The sequence below is a fragment of the Grus americana genome, chromosome 3 (assembly GCF_028858705.1).
Source record: "Grus americana isolate bGruAme1 chromosome 3, bGruAme1.mat, whole genome shotgun sequence".
Taxonomy (NCBI): Eukaryota; Metazoa; Chordata; class Aves; order Gruiformes; family Gruidae; genus Grus; species Grus americana.
In genome coordinates, this window is record NC_072854.1 from 53117685 (window position 1) to 53135616 (window position 17932).

The window sequence follows — 17932 nt, forward strand, 5'->3', positions numbered from 1 at the left end:
TCCTCTACCAAGGGTGAGTCTTCCTTGCTCCAGACTTTTCCTTTGGTCTCAGAGGCTTGGTGTTCCTGAAGGTTGGTCTTACCAGCAGATTGAGGTGAAGAAGGCATTCCGTAGCTTGGCCTCTTCTGTATCTTTTGTCATCAGGGCCCCCGCCCCATTCAGAAGCAGGCCCACATTTTCCTTAGTCTTCCGTTTGCTGCTGATGTAACACGTAGAAGCCCTTCTCATCCCTCACCAAATTCAATTCCAGGTGGGCTTTGGCTTTCCTAATCCCAACCCTACAAACTGTGTCTATATTGGTCCTGGGTCACCTCCTTCTGCTTCTTGCGTGCTTTCTTTTTATGCTTGAGTTTAGTCAGGAGCTTGTTATTCATCGATGCAGCCCTCCTACTGCCTTTGCTTGAGAGTGGCTTGGTAGCAGCTTGGGTACAAGTTGTGTTTGGCAACAAAGATAGAGAATTGAAGGCTGAAAAATTTTCTTCATGAAGATGTGGAGTCAGTTCATCTGTGCTTATCTCCATGTCTGCTTTCAATATCCACAAATATGCACTACAGCTGGTGCCTCAACCCAGCACCCTAGTCTGCAGGGCAGATGTACCTACAGAGACTTACCTCAATCATATGGGCAGTCTGCCACAGGGCAAGAATATGGATGCAAATGCCCCCACGTTAAACTAGTTATTTCACCAGTAACCCCTCCTGTCTCTTGTGTTACGCATATGTGCCATTCTAAATCAAACAGCTGAATTTGTAATTGTTAACCCATTAGTTTTGACAGTCCTTAATTTACTGGCCTTTGAGCTTCATAGCTGTGGTTTCTTGCAATATTGGCTACAAAAATGACCTCTCAGTTGTCCCAGTTGCTACATATTCAAAAATCAGTATGTGGCTGCAGGAACATTTACACAGCAAACTTCTAAAGCCACTGTTAAAAAAAATAATTTCCTTACCCATTTCTTACACTAAGAGGTTGGATCAGCCTCCTCAATGTACAGACAGTAATTTCTGTTACCTATTAAACTTAAATTGGTGGCTCTCATCCTAAAGATCCGTACTCCTAATCACAACTGGATTCACTGTATAAGTAAGGCGGACTCTTCTAGGGGTTTTTAGAACTGGGTATGAACTCAGTCCTCTTGCATCAGGTTACTATGAGAAGCAAGGTACTAAAAGACAAAATACACATAGAATAAACACTTTCTAATATGAAAATGTTTAGACATAATATAAACCAAAATAAGATTGTGGTGGGTATATAATACTGGAATGATATTCTATATAGTCTGATTCATTCTTACATTGTGCCAATGAAAAGAAAAAAGAAGATGGAAAGTCTGATGTATCTAATATGAAGTGTCAATGAACCTGTCTGTCTGTTGAGGGGTTATAAAATGCAGCTAAATCTACCAAAGGACAGATGTGCATTTTGGTCATCCAAACCCAAACTGAGAATTTAAAACCGTCACTCAGTTGCTGAATTCATCAGACTGGGCCCTGGAAGTTGAGCTTGAAGGTGTGATCTGTCACTGCTTTTCAAAATGCCAGGAGAGAGAAGAGGCTAGAGGTACCACCAGAGGTGGCCAACCGATGGACTGTGTCCCACCTCGGTCGTCCTGTCTCTAAAGCGCTTCAGAAGCAGCTGCCCAAGGGCCTTCCCTGGAGAGACACAGAGGAGGTCTCTGTGTGTGTGATGTTCACAGCAATTGATGCTTGCGTGGGCACTGACCTACCTTGCATGTGAAGGAGGTCCTGTCACACGGCAGGGAAGGGGCCATGGCACGCAGTCCTCTCTTACCCCCAGTCTAAGCTGTGTGGCTGGCCTGCCTAGCTGGAAGCACGATGGTGCCGGGGTGTACCAGCTCTCTCTGCTCAGTTTGTTCCACGTTGCAAAGAAATGATTATTTGAGGGCTGAAGAATGAGATAAAAAGGGATCACGACTGTGTATTGTAGTCACTGGGTCAGGCTGCTAACACTGAACTCTGGGTGCCAGCCCTTGCTTGCTCCAAGAGCGAGAAACTAGAAAAGAGTAGCATTTTCAGTGGAGCAAGGACCTGAGGCAAGCTCTCTCCCACTCCCAGGCAAGCATGCTGAACAATTAGACTGCAGAATCATGCTCGTCTTTTGGAGCAATTACTATGTAATTCTCCATGCCAAAGAGCTACTCTTAATCCGTTTGCTGAGCAGCTTCGGCAAGAGAAAATGGAAACATTTGTGCTTGCGCTCCCTCACCCTAGAACTTCATGGGAAAAGCAGGGGGAGGTAAATGAAGGGATTCAAATTTTCTTAGGTGGGAATTAAACCCGTGTTTCCTGAGCCCCACCATTGAGCTGCTGGATGAAAGGGGACTGCCTCTTAAGCTTTCAAAGGGGCTAAAGCACCTCACGGCAGGAAAGAGGTCAGAGTGTCGGCTCCCCAGTGAAGGGATATACTTCTCTACAAACAAATCTAAGGAATCCAAGTCTCTGAGACAGGCACAAATGCTTCATATTTCCTATTTCAGATATATTTCTGTGTAGCTGGGGATTATATGATCACTGATATCAAATTTGTGCCCTACTAGGACACTAGACAGTACAGGTCACACACTTTTCTGCCAAGTTGACTAGAATGCGCTACACAGCGTTTATTCCAGCTACCTGAAGCAGTCTTCCTGAGCTGAGTATAATAATAGTAATAGTAATAATAATAATGATAATAACAACAACTTGTACTGGCTTAGCCTTTTGCACCTTGTGGCTACAATGTATTTGTTCAGGCAGTGAGAATCATAAACCCAGACTCAGGGTACCAGCCCCTACCCGCCAGCTGGGCAAATTACGGACTTTGGCACTTGGCTTTCTCCCCGCAGCCGGAGCCCTACGGAGAGCCTAGGCACTTGATGTGGAGGTTGCTAATTCCACAACCCCGAGCCCTTGCTTGATTTAGCCCAAAATCAGTTTCAATTCACAACAGCTAAATATCAGGAATCCAAGTCTCTGAGCCAAGCTCAAATGCTTATTTCCTGGTTTAGATGGCTTTCTGTTTAGCTGGGGCTATCGGTTTCATCTCACACATTATGACACTTTTCAGCATAATCGTGCATGATTCCACTCTTATTAAAGACCCATTCCCACCAAATCTAGTTGGAATTCATAAAAGCCAGGCTTGCTTGTTCATCGAAAACGCTGTAGCCACATGACACAAGGCACTTGTTATTAAAGCATATGTGGTCTTTAAAAAACCCTTGATAAGGCATCACCTGTCAATGCCATTCTAACGAATACCTGGTTAGCAGGCATTTTTTTACTCGGATCAGTCCTCCCAGCACAACTGCAGGAGGAGCATGAAAATGGAAATGAGCAGAAGCTGCAGAGAAGGGGATCGCGTGAGGCAGTGGTGCTGCTGAAGCAAACGTCACTGGAACTGCAGCTTAACTTCACGTGGAATCAGGTTATCACCTGCTTGTCATCGCTGCTACTTGTCTGGCAACACCAAGAGTTACAGAGGCTAAACCAGGAGGAAACTACCCTTCCCCCCTTAAAAAGAGAAAGGGGTGGGGGGAGGAGGCTGGAAAAAGGAGAGAGAGAGAGAGAGAGAAAAAAAAAAAAGTTTTCTGCTGGTTTAACTCTCTAAAATGGCTTACCCAGAGGTCAGAGGAAAGCCAGGGCACGCACCATGGAGGGAGTGGAGCTGTAGGGCCAGAGCACAGCAACGAAGGGAGCAAAGGACTGCACCAGCATTGACTTAGCCCGGGTAAAACTGTTGGGGAACTATTTATCTTAGAACTGATGGATGTAAAATGTTTACAACTCCCTACTGCAGGGCTACTATCTCCATTTTCTTGTCCGCACACTGCTTAACGCAATGGAGCCCTAATGCCCTTTCTTTGCTGCTGAAATGCAGGTTCTTAAAACAGAATCAGCATATAGCAAGGACCAGTCATTTAGTGGTATATCTGCACCTTATATTTGTTTCTTGCTGTGATTGCTCTTAAGGGAGGGGCTTGAGCTTTACTGGAGTGTTTTTGCTTTTGTATGATCTAAGGAATTTTTGTTTGTTTTGGGTTGGGTTTGTTGTTGGGTTTTCTTATTCTTGATTTTAGTTTGTGGGTCTGGTTTTTTGTTGGTTTTTTTTTTTTTCCCCCAGAAGTAATCAGACTCATTACTGGAGGCTGGTTATCTAGTTGGTTGACAGATATTTTTTATTAGACATGAGAAAAACAAACTGTATGATACTTTTAAAATATATAAGCTCTGTTAAGTTTTCAATTTCCCAGCACCCCAGACATTCACACAGTCTGGATTCTATTTAACAAACATTGTTGAATGTATTCAGTTAATAAAAGCTTGGCAAATATTAGTAAAGAGCTTGTAATGGTTATGAGTGACATAAAGGTTAAAAGCTTTCAATAGCGTTGCACCAAACTGGAGTAAAGCTTGAAGAAACTGAAGTGATGTGTCAGTAAGAAATCTCAGCACTGAAACACTCATTTCTCGGAAACAGGAAAAGATGCAATTATTCCACAAATCTGAATTCAGTTTTAGAACTTGAAACTTTGAACATTATTCAGATCACATTGTCCTGTTCTCTCATTATCAGAAAGTATATATAGATTAAAACAAGAATGAAATTCCCTCACTGTCCCAGCCTGACAGGTCCTGGGAAAGCAAGATGTTTTCTTTCCTATGCGTAAATTACACTGTTTCTCCATAATGACAAAGGCAAGAGAAGAAAGGACTTCAGGGTAGATTGGCATATAGGGAACATTATCTCTTGGTATAAACTTTGGTTATTGGGTTTTTTTTTTTATTTTGCTTGCTGCCCTCCCTGCACAGAGGAACAGTCTCTGTGCACCCCAGGACACAAGGAGGCTTCCCAGCACCTCCTCGGAGCTCAGATAGCCCAAGGGAGAGGCACAACAGGAACACCAGAAAGCACACGCTGTTTCAAGATTTCTGTAAACACTGGATTCCAGCTCCCAAAACCGCTCTTAGATTCACTTTCTTTAAAGGCTTGTCTGGACGAGGATAAAGGTGTAGTAAAAAAAAAAAAAAGTGTCAGTGAAAACTTTTAATTAACATGTTTTCAAATTCTCAGTGTTGACAGGGTGTGTTGCATTTTAGTGCATTTGCCAGCAAACGTGTTAAAATACATTTGTGTCCCATCCACACGTGGCGAGTTAGGACATGTTTTTAAAAGTTTCAAAATTTAACAGGAGTTAAAACATGTTCATCATTGTACTTTTACCTTAGTCAAGGGTGAGTGTCACTCACGGGTTTTCCTGGGACTCTGGAGAGCAGCTGCCATACCAGCAGGGAGCTGTTATTTAGCCACTTTCTCCTTTTCCTGAACCGTCAAGTGAAAGTAACATTTCATTTACCTGCCTTGCGGGCATGGACAAAAAAAAAATGTTTATACAGTATTGGGGGAAAAAAAAATGAAAGGCTGAGTATTGTTGAGATGGGAGGTTGGGCAGTGGTTACAGGAGTGGGAAGCCATGCCATAGCCGTAGGGCGGCCAATTGCAGTTTTGGAGGGCCTGATGTAAGGTCAGGATTCCTGTAGCCGCATAATCCAGAGCGTGGCATGGCATTCAGCTGTTGTTTCAAATGCAGCCAAACACTTTACAGGGGCAACTTTGCCTCAGCTGCTCTTAGGCCAAAAGCTAGCAGCTTTTTTTCTAGCCTCCCCACAGATGGTCAGCATAAAGTTGACATAAGCACTATATACCATGCTTATACCTGGCTAGCTTGACAGAAAGGTTTGCGTCTATACCCGATCAAAGTCGTAGCTGCAAGGCATAGATTCAGTATTAATGATCACAGCCGAGCATCAGTAACTCTGAGTCAGGTGCAATGCTGATTTGCTGAGCAGCACTGTACAAACCACTTCATTAGTCCACACCTCAGTCTTCCCCCTTCCCAAATGGAGAGGACAAAAATAATCGCAGGTGAAACGTACTGAGAGAAGTCACATTTTGGAAGTACTGCAAAAAGATAACTTAATCTGGGGGGTGCAATACAGGAAAGATCAGGAAATCGACTATGGCGAGGCCCTTAACCTTTAGTGAAGCTAGGGGAGGCAAATCCTGCCGCCTCAGTCCTGCTTCTTCTTATTAATTTTTGGGCTCCTCAGAGTTGTCTCTCAGTCATGATTGTCATCTTAGAAATATTGTCACCCAAGTCACCCAAGGAGGGATATGATTTTTTGCTGACATAGCTATTGTGGTAAAAGCCCTAATGCAAATACACTTACAATGGTACCACTTTTTTCAGGCACTAAATCTCCAACAGCCCCTACACAAGCACCTTTACACTGGTACATCCTTGTTCCTGCCAAAGAAATGCCGCAACATCTTTTTGTGTGGAAGGCACTGTAGAAAATTGGTATTTTCACATTCATATCTGATTAGTCCTACTGCAATACGCCAATCAGGGATTGTTTTGGTTTGTTGGGTTTTTTTTTCCTTTCTTTCTTTTTCCCCCCTTAGAAGGAGATGAAAAGATTAGAAACTTGAGTAAAAGGCAAGTTTAAGAATGAGGAATCTCCCTTCCAGCGTATCTGTTTGCTTGGAACTTAAAGGTGTGGTGTGACAAGGAGCAGCCTGGTAACTGGTGGGCTCAAGAGGTCAATCAAGGGGTTAAATCTTGTATTTGCACCTCACGTTCAAGGTTTTGGATTAGAAAGCGGAGATACCTGTCCAGGTTGTAGTGCACTGGGACTGACAGAGGGAGTGTACATATATTCCAGATTTCCTGCTTGTCCAGAGAGTCTACAGAAGAACTTGTGGAACTAAGCATCTAGAATAACATCAGTCAAGGCTTTTTCTTTCCTTTTTTTTTCTTTTAAAGTTGTAAAACATTGTAATGGTTGAAAAACATATCAAAAGCATAATGCAAAGCATACGTCGTCAAAACTCCCACAGTGAAATTTTTCAGTGACATTACTCTGAAATTCAGATGTAGCTACGGTGGAAAGTAAAACTGCATATGCCCATGCAGGTGAAATTGCATGTACCCGTGCAAGGTGGACAGACGACTTTTGATACTGATTGTGAAGTTCTGTCATGGTCTTCCAGCAAGTCTTCCCAGGTGATCTGTTATATCAACCAGTGTAAAAGAAAAAAAAAAGCCAAACAGCCACAAAAACCCCAACAACAACAAAAAAAACCCCAACAAGCAACAACAACAAAATCACGATCTGCTTAATATCCAGATTAAAAGGAGAGAAAACACTACGCGTGGAGTCCCCTTGGGAAGCGGAGGAGGATCACGAAGAAGGAAGCTGTCCGGCTGTCCGTGCCCCACGGTCGCGCTGCCGTCACGCCGCAAGGTGAGCCCTCCGCAGCTCTCTCCATCCCCTTCTGCCGCCGGTGCCCTCTGCCGTACACCACTCCCCCACGCACGCCCGGGCCGGGGGGGGCGGCAGGCGAGGGACCCCCGGAGAGCGGCTCCCGCCACCGCGGCCCCCGGGAGCTGCCGCCGCGGCGCCCCCGGCCCCACCCGGCCCCGCCGAGCCCAGCCCAACCCAGCCCCGCAGCGGCGGGGCCGGCGGCCGCAGGTGACGCCGGGGCGGGCAGGGCCGCCCCCGGCCCAGCCAAGGAGCCCCCGCCGCCCCCCGGCCGTCGCCAGGGAAACCGCCCGGCGGCGCGGCCCCGCCGAGGGAGCTCCGGGGCGCGGCGGCGGCACCACCGGCACCCGCGCCCCGCCGTGGGCGTTCACCCCGGCGGGGCCAGCGGCCGCCCCCCCCCCCCCGCGTCGGCCCCGGGGGGTGCGCGGCCGCGGGTGTGTGTCGGGGGAAAGCCCCGCGGGGGAGCGGGAGGCCGCTGCGCCGGGCTCGGCGGGGCGGGCGGCGGCGACCGAGACAAAGGGAGCGGCGGGCAGCGGCGGCTCTCGGCGGCGGGGGAGCTGTGCGTGAAATGCGGCGGGGGGCGAGGGAGAGTCTCCATCCCCCCCCAAAAAATACGACCAAATGCCCCTTTTGCCCCCAAGAAACGAAATATTCTCTGGAGCGGCTGAAAACAGCCGGCTGCCCTCGCCGGGGTTACTGAAAGGCGGCGGCGGTCGCACAAAGCCCACCGGCCCCGCCAGCCCCGGGTAATCCGCGGGGAGAGGGCGGTGGGCGGCTGGGCCGAGCGTCCCCGCTCTGCAGCCCTTCATTATGGGAATAATTTTAACATCCTTATTTATAAACAAGAGGCGTTTGCAGGAGATTACCCGAGTTTGGGAAACGATCGTTCTGACGCTCGTTTCTGCTCCTTAAAAGGGGGTGGTGGTGTCGGAGGGAGAGGGGGGGTGTCTGGGCCAGCCTTTCCCGCATCGCACCGCGGAGGGAGCCTGCCGGCTCCCCGCACACGCCGCCCCCTCCCCCGAGAAAGGAAATCAATCGGATCCGTGATATTTCACCCACCCCATCGCTGCTAAGCGCTCGAGATCACCGTTAATTCGCATGCATTAGTTTCGGGTTACATGTTATTCGAGGGTTTAAATTCAACGTAAATACACATTCGGGGCTGGGGTTTGGGAAAGCGCAAATGTTTCCCTGATAATGTCGCTTCGCCCACTACTTGAGTGCATGGAAATGTAATCTTGAAATGGGTCACCGCCTCAGAAAATACTTTAAAAACACAAATCAGGAATAATCAGACAGCAGAATTTAATTAGAGCCGTAGGCTAATCACAAAATATTTTATTCCAAGCCAATATCGCTGTGGGGGAGGGGTCCGTTTCTGCTTCGGCAGCGGCTCCTGCCGCCGCTGCTTTAGCGTTTGCAACATCTGGCCTACAGACCTACTAATTTCGACTCGTGATCTCGTTTGGCGAAACCCGATCTACGTGGTTCAAATACCTTCCAAATTGGGGGCGATTTAACAATCGCGACCAATTAAACCCGGGGAAGAGAAGAAAAAAAGCAACGGGAAAAAAAAATGCCAAAAAAAAAAAAAAAAGGCAGCAAATCCCCTCCTTCCCTCTCCCCCCGCCCCGGGCTCGCACACACTATCTGTTGCTCTCTCACGGAGGCAGCGGGTGGGGGCGGGCGCGGGGCCGGGACGGACTCACACTCGGACTCACACTCACCCTCACCCGCACGCCCCTCACACCATTGTCCCTGCCCGCCCGCCCCGCTTTATTGGGGTGTTTTGTTCGCTCCCCAGCGCGGAGCTCCGCGCGCCCGCCCGCGCCGCGCCGGAGCGGCACATTCATTATCGGCCGGGGGCTGATTTCAAACCGCTGCCATCGCGGCTCCATTGTTCGCCGGGCGGCCAGGCCCCGCCCCCCTTTGTGTGGCGCGGCGGCGATTGGCCGGCGCCGGGCGGAGGGCTGCCGTCACCGCTCGGGAAGCCCATTCATCTGTGCACTTGGGCGTTGGACTCCGCATCTTATTAGCAACCAGGGAGATTTCTCCATTTTCTCCTTGTCTACAGTACGGCTACAAATCTGGGATTTTTTATTACTTCTTTTTACTAAACTTGGGCTCCTTTTTTTTTTTTTTTGCTCGACTTTTTCCTCCCTTTTTTTCCCCTCCCTCCTGTGCTGCTGCTTTTTGATCTCTTCAACTTTAAATTTTTTAAAAGGAGTGCATTATAATCGGTTCTGTTCTCTCTTCTCTTTTTTTTTCCCCTCTGGTGTGTGTGTGTGTTGCTGCTGCTGCTGGTCGCCCAGTATTTATACCAACCCAACGCTCTTTGTTTCCCCTCCTTTTGGATCTGTTGAGTTTCTTTGTTGAATAAGACAGCATGGGTGCCCAGTTCTCCAAGACCGCTGCAAAGGGCGAAGCCTCCGCCGAGAAACCTGGGGAAGCAGTGGCTGCATCTCCATCCAAGGCGAATGGACAGGTAAAAAAAAAAATAAAAAAATATTAAACCTACTCCTTTTTTTAAGCCAACTTCGACGGACTCTCTTTCGCATCCTGTTTAATTCTTCTTCCTTTGATGCCCCAGTGGCACATTCAATGGAGAATACGGTCGATCCTTTTATCTTTGCAACTCGAGGCAAAGGAATAATTTTTTTTTTTTTTGAACGGGCTCGGCTTTGAATGATTTGTTGCTTTATCTTTCCTGCGTGGGGGGGGAGGGGGCACATCTTTTTTTCCTTTCCTTTTTTTTTTTTTTTTTTAATCCCTCGTGTATTATGGTGAAGTGTCCCAATGGCTCGTAAACGGAAGGATCTTATACCGCTTGGCTTTTCTGCCCGCTTAACCTCCTTCTCCCGAAGACGCTCGGTGACTAGCGCGAAACGCCTCTCGTGGTGGCAGGATGGCCGTGTAGTAGCCGGGGCCGGAGCCGCCGGGGCTGGGGGCTCGGGGCTCGGTGGGAGCGCGGCGGCGGCGGGCAGCCCCCACGGGCGGGAACGCGGGGCAGGAGCTGCGCCGCCCGCCCCGTCCGCGGCAGCTCCGCCGGGGGGTCGGGCAGCCGCGGGGCACGGCTTTCTGTCACACACCACCCCCCCCCCACCCCCCCCACGCGTGAGCCGGCTGCCGGGCTGGCCGTGCCACCGGCTGCCCCGCGCAGCGGTGGCGGCGTTGCGGGCGGGCACCCCCCGCCGCCCCCGCAGCTGCCGCCCGGGGCAGCCAGCCGCGCTCCGGGCGCCTGAAAGACGCAAATGCGGCGCGGGGGGGAGGGGGGAGCGGGGGGCGCCTCTCCGCACCGCCCGGGCGGAGAGGGGCAGCAGCGGGCGGGGGACCTGGGCCGGGCGAGCTTTGTTAGCCTTCCCCGCCCCGCGCCGCCGCCGCGGCTGGACGGGGCGCGCCGGGGGCGGGGGTGCGCTGCGCCGCGGCCGCTGCGTGGAGCCGCGGCGCCCTCTGGCGGCCGCCGCCCGTCTCGCCCGCCGCTGGGGGCGCCCGCCGCGGCCCGGGCGACGGAGGGCCCGGGGTTTTAAACAGCGGAAGCGAAAAGCGGGCGAGGTAGAGGCCGCTGGGCGGGGAGGGTGGCGGCGGCGGCCCGTGTCCCCCCTCCACCACCTCGGCACCGCCGGTAACGCCCGTCGCTGTCTTGCAGGAGAACGGCCACGTGAAGGTGAACGGCGACGCCTCCCCCGCGGCGGCGGAGGCGGGCAAGGAGGAGGTGCAGGCCAACGGCAGCGCGCCCGCCGAGGAGACGGGCAAGGAGGAGGCGGCCTCGTCGGAGCCCGCCTCCGAGAAGGAGGCGGCTGAGGCGGAGAGCACCGAGCCGGCCTCCCCGGCGGAGGGGGAGTCCTCCCCCAAGACTGAGGAGGGCGCGACCCCCTCGTCCAGCAGCGAGACCCCGAAAAAAAAAAAGAAGCGCTTTTCCTTCAAGAAGTCCTTTAAGCTCAGCGGCTTCTCCTTCAAGAAGAACAAGAAGGAGGCCGGCGAGGGGGCCGAGAGCGAGGGCGGCGCCGCCGCCGCGGCGGAGGGCGGGAAGGAGGAGGCGGCGGCCCCCGAGGCGGCGGGCAGCGAGGAGGGTAAGGCCGCCGCCGAGGAGGCCTGCGCGGCCGCCGCCGGCAGCGCCGAGGCGGCGAAGGAGGAGGCGGGGGACTCGCAGGAGGCCAAATCGGACGAGGCCGCCCCCGAGAAGGCGGCGGGAGAAGAGGCCTCGGCGCCGGCGGCGGAGGAGCAGCAGCAGCCGCAGCAGCAGCAGGCGGCGGAGGGGAAGGGGAAAGCGGCGGAGGAGGTGGCGGGCGCCGGGGCTGCCACGAGCGAGGCGGGTAGCGGCGATCAGGAGGCGGCCCCCGCGGAGGAGCCGGCGCGGCAGGAGCCCCCCTCTGAGAGCAGTCCGGAGGGACCCGCCGCCGAGTCGGCGGAGTAAGCGCCGCTGCCGCCCCTCGCCGACGGACTTTTCTTCCCCCCTGTTTGTTTGTTGGAGTGGTGCCAGGTACTGGTCTCGGAGAACTTGTCTACAACCAGGGATTGATTTAAAAGATGTCTCGTTTCTTTTTTTTCTCTCCCCCCCGCAGCTCCCATCTCAAATCGTTGTGTGTTGCCGCCATTCCAACGGGCGGAGGGGGGCCCCCCTCCGCCCTTCTCTCCTACCCTCTATATTTTGGGGTTGTTTTGTTTTTGGTTTTTTTTTTTTTTCATCAGTATTAATGTTTTCTTTTGGTTGGTTCGGGTTTTTTGGGGTTTTTTGGTTTGTTTGTTTTGATTTTGGTTTTTTTGTTTTGGTTTTTTTTTTTTCATACTTTGCAACTCTCTTCATATTATAAAACTTTTCCCGATCGGTCTATGGACATACCCATATATGAAGGAGATGGGTGGGTCAATAAGGGATATCAAATGAAGTGACAGGGGCCGCAGTGGGGAACCCGGGGTGCGCAGCCGTTGCCGGGAGCGCGCCCCGCCAGAAATGATGTAAGGGGTTAGTCTTTTTTTTAAAAGAAAGTTATTACGATGTATTTTGTGAGGCAGATGTTCTATAAGGTTTACAACACTACAAGTCTTGATTAAGAAGGAAAGGAAAAAGGAAAAAAAAATAAAAATAAAAAATCAATACCCAGATAAAGAGATCATAGTCTTAGGAATTCATTTAAACCATAGGAACTTTTCACTTATCTCATGTTAGCTGTATCAGTCAGTGATTAAGTAGAAATACAAGTTGTATAGGCTTTATTGTTTATTGCTGGTTTATGACCTTAATAAAGTGTAATTATGTATTACCAGCAGGGTGTTTTTAACTGTGACTATTGTATAAAAAAAACAAATCCTGATATCCAGAAGCACATGAAGTTTGCAACTCTTTCCACCCTGCCCATTTTTGTAAAACTGCAGTCATCTTGGACCTTTTAAACACAAATTTTAAACTCAACCAAGCTGTGATAAGTGGAATGGTTACTGTTTATACTGTGGTATGTTTTTGATTACAGCAGACAATGCTTTCTTTTCCAGTTGTCTTTGAAAATAAAGGAAAACTCTTCAGATGCAATGGTTTTTTTGTGTAGCATCTTGTCTATCATGTTTTTGTAAATACTGGAGAAGCTTTGACCAATTTGACTTAGAGATGGAATGTAACTTTGCTTACAAAAATTGCTATTAAACTCCTGCTTAAGGTGTTCTAATTTTCTGTGAGCACACTAAAAGCGAAAAATAAATGTGAATAAAATGTATAATTTGGTTGTCTTTCTTTTATGGATACTCTGGTAGCTTAAAGGGACTAGCCAGTATTGCCTAAATTTGTGTAGAGAAAGTCATGTGCGCTGTTAGCACTAGCTTTGAAAACTACCTTACTAGATCCTGGACTCTGTAATACTGTGCATCTTTTAGAGAAATTGGACAGTGCACCAGGTAATATATTTATACACTTTTCTGGCTCTAAAACGAAGACTGGAAGGCAGTCTGAGCATGTACAGTACGATTCTCCTGTCCAGGCTCCATCTTGCTTTTAAGACCAGAGGTATCCAGCGTATGAGAGTCTTGCTTCTTGAGGAAAATAAGATTTAATTTGAATTGCTTAGGGTGGGGCACTGAAATTTTTACACCCAGTTGCTTAAAAATTAAGCTCTTGAACAGACGTCCCACGTGCATCTTGGTATGCTGGTCCTACTTGGGTACCTAGACAATTGGCTTGAAAACTTTAGCCTGGAGGGAGAAAGGGGGAATTAACACTGCCATTCTGCTCGAAGTAATTAAAAGCAATATTTTCTTTTTTTCCTCAAGTGCTACTCCCAAGTACAGGTGAGTTACAAAACATTTCAAAATTTGTCTATAAAAATAATCACTTGGTGCTTGCCTTTAATTGTTAGGCTTTTTGGCTAATTTCCAGCATATTGCTCAGGGCATATTATGCCTTAATAAAACAGTGGGTTCACGCAAGAAAAGCAGCAGTGGTATTTGGAGGGTGGAAATTGATTCAAGAAAGTGTTGCTTCTAAGTTTATAGGAGAAAGTTTAGTGTTACACTTATTTGCTTCCACCTAAATTTTCAGCAGAAACGCTTTGGAAGCAATTATGATTCATTTTATGAGAAAATGGCACGTTAGCACCTTGTTCCCTAAAGAACAAAGCCTAAACTGAATGAAGTATAGTAGATTTCCTGCTGAATGCATACTTGTTTTTGTTTTTCTTTTTCTTTTTTCTTTTTTTTTAATTCAGCTGTCTACCATTTTAACTTTGGCTTGTATGTACTCTAGTTGCCCTGGTATTTCTCTATAGCTTTAGAAATGTATTGAAACTATGCTATAATTGCTGAGGGACAAAAATAAATGGATGTAAAACAAGATCCTCCACACCAGTGTCATTCTTGGAGTACATGTGTTTGAAGTCTAGTGCATAACTGCTTTGCTAAGGGGTTTTTATAACATGGCTGTAAAAACCTGTTCTGAGACGCATGATGTCTTGGCCATAGAGTCAATGTCTCTTTTTAATAAATATATATATATTTAAATCCAAGGATTCTTAAAGAGAAGTCTGAATTTCTTCTTTTTTTTTTTTTGTGTCAAACTGTATGTGTACAAATGAAGAAAGTAATTGCTAGTAAAGTTCCTTTCCAGATTTTTTCCAACCTGCTCTCAAACTTTCATGCTCTTTCCTTGCTCAACTGGTGGCGTTTTCTGAAGTGCTTCCAGTTCCTGGTGGTGCAGAATCACTCCTGCCCCTGCAGCTGGGCTCCTGGCCTGGGACTTCATCATTCCATGACTTGGCTTGGCTTGAAATTTCTTTCCAAGTCTTAATAATGGTAGAGTTTCAAAAAATATGTCTTAAGACGACCAGTTCCAAGGTCTACTCTGGTCTCTGGGTGAGATTCGATGATACCACTTTTCCACCATGTGGTCTAAGAAGGTGGGAATCAGAAGGGGTTTGGAATAGTGGAAATGGAGAAGTTTTGAGCTGTTTCCTCCTGCCAAAGAACTGTGCAAGAGCATCCCTCCTCCCTCTGCCCCGAGGGACTGAGCGGTCACTCATGTGCACTTGTAGAACATCCTTATTTAAGTATGAGGAAAATGAAGGCGCTAGGCATTAGTGACTGGTGAGATGGTTAATCTTACCAAGAACGCTTTATGCCTTTTTTTTCCTGGCATTGGTTGCTGTTATGCCTCAGTGAAAATACTAATCATAATAAGCATTGTAATTTCAACAAATTCTCTCAGAATTTGAATGCATGTGACTTTCTAATGCGTGATTTCAAGCTGATTTTCCTATTTTGTGGGTTGCTGTGGTTCTTTTTAAGCAGAATGTTATTATTGCTATGAACAAGGTAACTTCTGTTGTGCTGAAACAATGTCATATTTTTAGGTAAAACTTACACTGGAATCTAATTTTGCCTGACTAGGGGCTCTAGCGATTCATTTCTTTTACGTTTATTTACTTAGACTGAGGTAACAGTCTTCCTTGTTCAAGGTCAAAACTTGGTTGTACAAAAGTCCTTTCAAATTTCATGCCTATCATCTTGGCTATACCTAAACTTAATTTCAGACTCTCCAAATCACAATGCCTGACCTCAAGTACTCAAGTTCTCTATCTGGTCCTGGTAGTTAGTAATGTGAAATTGTAGAGACTTTGCCTTCAGGCAAGGAAGCGAGGCAAAAAAAGGGAAAGGCAAACTGGGGGAGGGAAATGGAGCCCAGGCTTTGGCTTCTGCTGGAGTGTGTTCACCTTCCTGCTTACGTACACAAGCACTCTATACAAATCAAGTGTCCGTGTGTCAACTTCTGACACACCTAAAAATTCCTGTTGGTTGTATTTCATGCAAATGTTGCACGTATGCGTATTTACTCTGTGAGGGAGGATGTTGTCTGCGTTTTAAGAATTTTTTTCTGTTACCTAATACTGTTCAAAACAGCTAACTCTTGAACTTCACTTGCAGATGATTAGATAAAGGTCGAAGGTTTTCATCTGCTTTGATTGTTTGGGTTTTTCTAAGTTGCAAGTCCTTTTATATTGCTTTAAAAAAAAATCTGGCATAATACACATTCTAGTCTGAAGCTATAATTCCAGTTAATGGTTTCCTGCAAAATCAGTCCCATGAATTCAGTCTTTACGCTATTTGTGTAGTAAAAGAGAAGTAAAAGGTCATCGCTGGTGATACTCATCTCATTTCAGTGTTCGTCTGTTAGGTTTTAAGAGACTGAGGTAAAATGTGTTTTCCATAATGATATAGCCTAGTTGAAAGCATCCTATTTCTAGGTTCTCGCCAATTCTTCTACTCTGCTTAGGTCACTGGGACAGAATAAAGCAGGTGCTTTCCTTCCTGAAGTATGCAGCAAGTGAAAATAGTATATTGTGTTTATAACATACTGTAGACAGTGAGGTTAATTTGTCCTCTTTACAATTCCGGGGACCTCAGCTAATTGACAATGAATGGAAACTATTGCGATTGCACCCGGGTCCTGCAGGGCACAGGCAAGGAGGCCGGGCAGCCTCCTGTTACTTGAATAAAGGAGCGTAAGAGGTGGTGAAGTGCAAGGTTACTGAAAGTGCGTGTATTAGCTTGCCCTGGGGAGAGCCAGTGTGGTGGTGAGCTTCTTGGGCCTGTTGCTTGTTTGAGGAGCGAGAAAAGGGAAGCTGTAGCAGCGTGTTTCATGATGCGTTTACTGAGACAACTGCTGAGATGAGATCACTCTGAAGTGGGAGCATTGCCTATTGGGAAGATCAGAGGAGGGCCAGCAATGGCATCAAAATGAAGATTATGGCTAAACAGATGAGTGACCAAAGCGTTGCCCTGTGAATAAAGTAGAGAATTAGGAATATGTACATTTGGGGTATATTATAGAGTAAACTTTCTATATGAAAGCAAGAGACTTGGCTTCAGAATACCCCTGTTTTAGAATATGGATAATGTTATCTGGTAGAGGTGACATAAAACTTCAGTTAATGCTTCCAGAACATTTTGAAATAATATTTTGAATTTGTTTTTTGGAAGATTTTGAGTGTTACAAGTATTATTTATACATCTTTGCTCTCAGTCTTTGTTATAGGAAGACATGTTTGTCCAGAACAGTACTACCAAGGTACTAGATGAAACAGGACATTAATACTTGCAGTTAGAAAGACCCAAACATGAAGATACATGGAATCTTAGTTCCCAAAGCTATGATGAATTTAGATAAAGTGGCAAAGCCATTATTCAATTAAAAAGTGGGGTTTTCTTTCTTTTTTTTTATATTTTTTGGGTGCCTAACACAATTCTGATTTCAGAACAGCAATATGGGGAAGCATTGCTGGTGGTATATGCATTGTTATCACCAAGTAAGTAAATGTTCCAGGACTTGGGATTCTTAGGTTAATTCTTGTGGCTGTGTACATGATAACCTGCACTAGAAGAGCACTGGAGAGGAATTGTTTTGAGTCAAGCAATGCTACCTTGTGAGGTCCTTTCCAGCACCACAGCTGATACTGTTGGTAATGAAGTATTTGATAGTTGCTCTTAATGGAGACCATGGTGAGTACAGATTTATTTTTAGGTACAGTCCAAACTAGAACTGTCTCCTGAAGTTCACAGTTTAGTTTCTAAAAAAGAGAAAGAAAAATAAAATACCTATGAATCTATTAGGGAAATCGTACTTGCTCTAACAGCTTCAAGAAGTGACTCGCTAGCCTATACTGGAGTAGTTATCTCTCTGAAACTTGGTATGTAGACCCACCTGAATATTTTAAATTAATTTGATAACACAAAAGCCATGCTTACAAGGATGACCTGCTGTTCAAAGGAAACAAAACCCATTGTGGAGCTGTTGCTAATAAGCGCCTCGCTGGAAAAGAACCGTTCTAAACCAGTAAGTGAAGACCTGCATAGGCAGGGCCCCCACAAAAGGAGTGCGAGAAGAAAAAAATCAGCACCAACCTTTAGGAACTAAAGGAAGAAACTGCTTTTTTCTAGCCCTCTGGAGCAAGGCAGTCAGGTGTAAAGTAAACCCCTTCTGTCTTTAAAAAATATAATTTAATTACGAGAGACACTGTCTCCACCAGAGTACAAAGCCAAGCCCCTTGTGAAAACCACCAAGGAAACCAAATCCAAAATTGATGAAGGTAATGTTTTTCAGGAGTGAATCATTAGGCCAGTCACA

General features: G+C 47.2%; 1 protein-coding gene across 1 annotated transcript; it reads left to right on the forward strand.

The window, feature by feature from the left end:
- Nucleotides 1-9673: 9673 nt before the first annotated feature.
- MARCKS (myristoylated alanine rich protein kinase C substrate) lies at nucleotides 9674-14148 on the forward strand. Its single transcript, XM_054822214.1, has 2 exons — nucleotides 9674-9814; nucleotides 10976-14148. The coding sequence occupies exons 1-2, from the start codon at nucleotides 9716-9718 to the stop codon at nucleotides 11741-11743; spliced, it is 867 nt and encodes a 288-aa protein (XP_054678189.1). The 5' UTR covers nucleotides 9674-9715; the 3' UTR covers nucleotides 11744-14148.
- Nucleotides 14149-17932: the final 3784 nt, after the last annotated feature.